At 34.6% G+C, this 3,848-nt stretch overlaps 1 protein-coding gene across 1 annotated transcript in view; it reads right to left on the bottom strand.

Annotated features, from left to right (window-relative positions):
- The window catches only part of tubgcp6 (tubulin, gamma complex associated protein 6), a 36,623-nt gene that overhangs the window by 7,488 nt on the left and 25,287 nt on the right, over nt 1–3,848 (bottom strand). Inside the window, exons 18-21 of the mRNA XM_037683735.1 lie at nt 3,030–3,191; nt 1,134–1,302; nt 579–720; nt 230–236 (exon numbers count right to left, since the gene is read on the bottom strand). Coding sequence (XP_037539663.1) covers nt 230–236; nt 579–720; nt 1,134–1,302; nt 3,030–3,191 — 480 coding nt within the window. The remainder of the gene's footprint in view (nt 1–229; nt 237–578; nt 721–1,133; nt 1,303–3,029; nt 3,192–3,848) is intronic.

Raw genomic sequence — 3,848 nt, forward strand, 5'->3', positions numbered from 1 at the left:
GTGCACATCTGCTCACAGACTCATGTTCATGTTTGTGCTGATGTTCAATGTTTTATGTTATGAGTGCTTAGTGTATATTTAGTTGATGTTTTTCTTAGTTCATATCCTAGATGTTATTACTGTTTTTCTTAGACATTTTATTGTTGGATGTAACTGGGACCCCGTGTACATAATTTCGCTCCACCACATGTACCACATGAGGTGCGAATGACAATAAAGAAACTCTGACTCTGACTCTGAAAAGAGGAGTCACTCAGGCTTTTACCAAGTTTTCACCATTTCAAGGTAATTTTTCTACCTTTCATTTAAATATTTTTATTTATGTCAAAAATGTTATATTAAGAACACTTGAACTATTTTGTTGACGCCAATTGTTTTGTTTGTTTACTGTAAAAATCCTGTACATTAGTTGAATGTTATTAGAAGCTATTTTTAATCATTTGAAATTTAAATAAAAATTTGTAAAATGATAACCTCAAAAGTTAGTATCTTTGGTCTCAACCTTATCAGAAGTTTGAAAATCAGTCATTTTAGGCTGCAATAATCACTAAAAGGTCTGGAAAATCTAAGACCATCACCTTCTCAAAGATCAGATCGCTGAGGGACTGTGCAAACTCGCCGTCCTCCATCAGCAGGAAGTGACGCAGAACCTGAAAATGTTTTTCCACCTCTAACTCCACGAAGAAGTAGTCCACCACAGCCTTGTTCACCAAAGACACACTGGGAACAAAGACAGAGCAGAAAGGAAAATGGCAGAGCAAAAGTGTTGTCACCTGGATCTGATGAGAAAAAGCTCATCTTAGAAATACATAATCCCAAAAATCCTACATGTGCAAAAAAAAGAAAAAAAAAACTTTTTCCACAACATATAGATTCAAACTACATGCTGTGCTAAAAATCAAAGGAAGAAACAAGCCTGTCAGGTAGTTTAATGGAATTATGAAAAATAAAAGGATTTCCAAAAATAATTAACTTGAAAGAAAAATTCCAGCACTGCAGAATATGCACTCAACTACAATTTAAGTGGTGGATAGTGAAAGAAAATAACTGGAGATGGGTACAGTAATGTGCTTAGAAAAAATGTTGCTCTGCTCTAACAAAAAGTGTCTCCTCATACAGCAGCAGGCACTCACTGTGTGATGAGCGGGGCGGTGACAGAGTGTTTTATCAGCACAGGCAGGGAAACCATCTCACTGAGCTGGACAACTGTGGTGTCTGTTGCTCTATGGAGTGTGGGGTCCATGGGAAGACCCCAGGGTCCTCGAGTTACCTGCTTCAGCAGCTGACACTCAGGTGACGACGCTGTGCGAGAGGAAGATGACAGTCAGGCACCTTGGTGTGGAAACGTCACTCACACAACTGCAGGCTTTACATAACATCTACGGCACAGTCCAACACTGTCAATCAAAACAAGACATCCATCTGCTATAATAAACTCTTGTAAGTTATGATCCTAAATCTAAGGGCTTAAAGCCAACAAATATAAGCAATGCATAGTATTTTAATTTGAATGGTTAGATCAGTAATGACCCTGTGGTAATTTGTCCTAATTGTTTAGTCAATCAATAAAAACAGGCTAAATGATCCTGTTTCTGACCTAAATCAGTGGTGTGGAAGATTTATTTGGTTGAGTTGGATGCTGATTGATGCATGACTACTGGCTGCATGGATGAACTACAAAACAGTGAGTGAAAAAGATTATATGATTTAATGAGCCATAATAATCCTCTGCCCCCAAACACAATTCTGCATTTTGTCAGTTATTACTGCTATTCATTCAGGTGGAGTAAATATGGAGGTGTGAACATGAAACACTTCTGAATATGTAAATCTGCTTGTTTTAATTTAGATTTTTTTTTAAGTACAAATGGAAACAGAACCCTTGGAAAGAGGCTAATAAAACACATGTTACAGAAATAAGCCTAATATAACGTTCAATATGTTCAGTCTTGTAAACATATATTGTCTCAAAAGGGTCGTTTTAGAGTCGTTGTAAGATTGTTTCATTTTTTTAAACAAATACATACCATTAATGTAATAAAATGGCAAGCATTCTAAATTAAAAGTACTCATTGTAAACTGCAGAAATAAAACATAGAAAAAAACAATATGTTTATCATAAACTATATCAGATGGTGCATTTTGAAAGCGTTTACCAGTAGATATATTGATATCCGATTACTCAGAGTAAACAGAGCACTTGGCTGAATCTGTCTAAAGGACACGTTACCTTTCAATAAAAAAACAGGTCAGTTTTGTGAATTTTTTTACTTTTTAATCACCCAGTTGTCAGGACACTGCAATGAGCACCTCTAAGCATTAGTTAAATCCTGGCTTTGGTTATCCAGCTGCATTTATAACGAGGAATCAAAAACATAAACAAGCACTTAAAACTCTATTTAAATACGTTTTTCAAATTTTGTTCTGTGAATGTATTAGAATATATTTATGAACTCCAGCACTGACCAGAGTTGGGTTCTGGATATATGAGTGTTTGATGTGTAATTTCATTGCTCTGCTAAAAGTAATAAAAATTAAAAATAATAAAAATTAAAAAAAAGCACAACCTGGACAGTGAGCTATTTTAGCACAAAGGTCAAGCTGATTTGAAACAATTAGTAACAAAAGTTGAACTGTTCCTGTTTAGCCACTGTGTTTGAAGTTGTGTTAGTATATCATTTATATACAGTACACTGTATATAACTGACATACATAGTACTGTTTAGTACACTGAGAACTAGACAGTCATCAATTTGAAATGTTTCCATCTTAATGTGTTTCATTTTCAATGTTCTTGTAATATTGTATGATTTAATTTGAACAAATGTTTTTGCCTAAGGAACAACAAGAGCAAAAGGGTGGGTTTAATTTAAAGTTACTTATTATTAGATCTTTACATCAGCTGTGTAGAATCAGAGCTGATTGCTCAGTTTTATGTACAAAACTGTTTTTAGCTTAAACAGTTCATTGTTCACATAAAACAAGTAAGGAACCACCGAGCTCGGAACAATGTTGCCTTTTTCACTAACCCGTCAGGTTGTAACAGTCTTCGTAACGCTCCACTTGATACTGGGCGGATAAAGCCGTAAGGTATTCCTGCTTTGACATTTCTCCAGGAGACAAAGCTAAACCAGACGTCCAGGAACCAAACCCCTCAACATGCTGCTCAAGGAAGCTGCCTGAATTAAAACCTGTTGAAGAACAAACAGATACAATGTTTCACATTTATAGGAGACAGATTCCTTCGATAGAAACATATTGTTGCAATGATTTTGATGGAAAAATAACAGAGTAATAAATAGCGTGATGAAACATGCAAAAGAGACATTTTCAAACTTTACCTCCAGACAAAATGAAAGTTTTGGCTTTAAATTCAACTTATAGAATGTAGCACATATGGGACTTCATTAACATTTCTATTCACTAATTTACTCATCATTTATTTTTAACAGTAAAAACAAAATTGGATGCCGCTTCTTGGACACAGACAAGAGTCTTAAATAACAAAATAATAGAAATGATTTAAGTGTGATAAAAAAGCCAATTAAAAATGCAATAAATGAATGAAATGAAAACATCTTGCTACTGCTCTCTTATTCTATTTAACGTATTTCAACTTGTTAAGTAAAAACATTTTGCTTGTTTTAAAAGAAAAGGTGAGTTTATTTGTATGAAATTTATATACAGTAATCCCTCGCTACTTCGCGGTTCGTTTATCGTGGACTCGCTCTTATTGCGGTTTTTCAAAATAAGATTGGACATGACACACAATTGGCTGATTGATGGATGAGCTGCACGATCGGCATGGAATTTTATTTAAAATAAATTATTTTAAATTATTTAGCACC

The sequence above is a fragment of the Nematolebias whitei genome, chromosome 10, assembly GCF_014905685.2.
Source record: "Nematolebias whitei isolate Nwh7 chromosome 10, NemWhi1, whole genome shotgun sequence".
Classification (NCBI taxonomy): domain Eukaryota; kingdom Metazoa; phylum Chordata; class Actinopteri; order Cyprinodontiformes; family Rivulidae; genus Nematolebias; species Nematolebias whitei.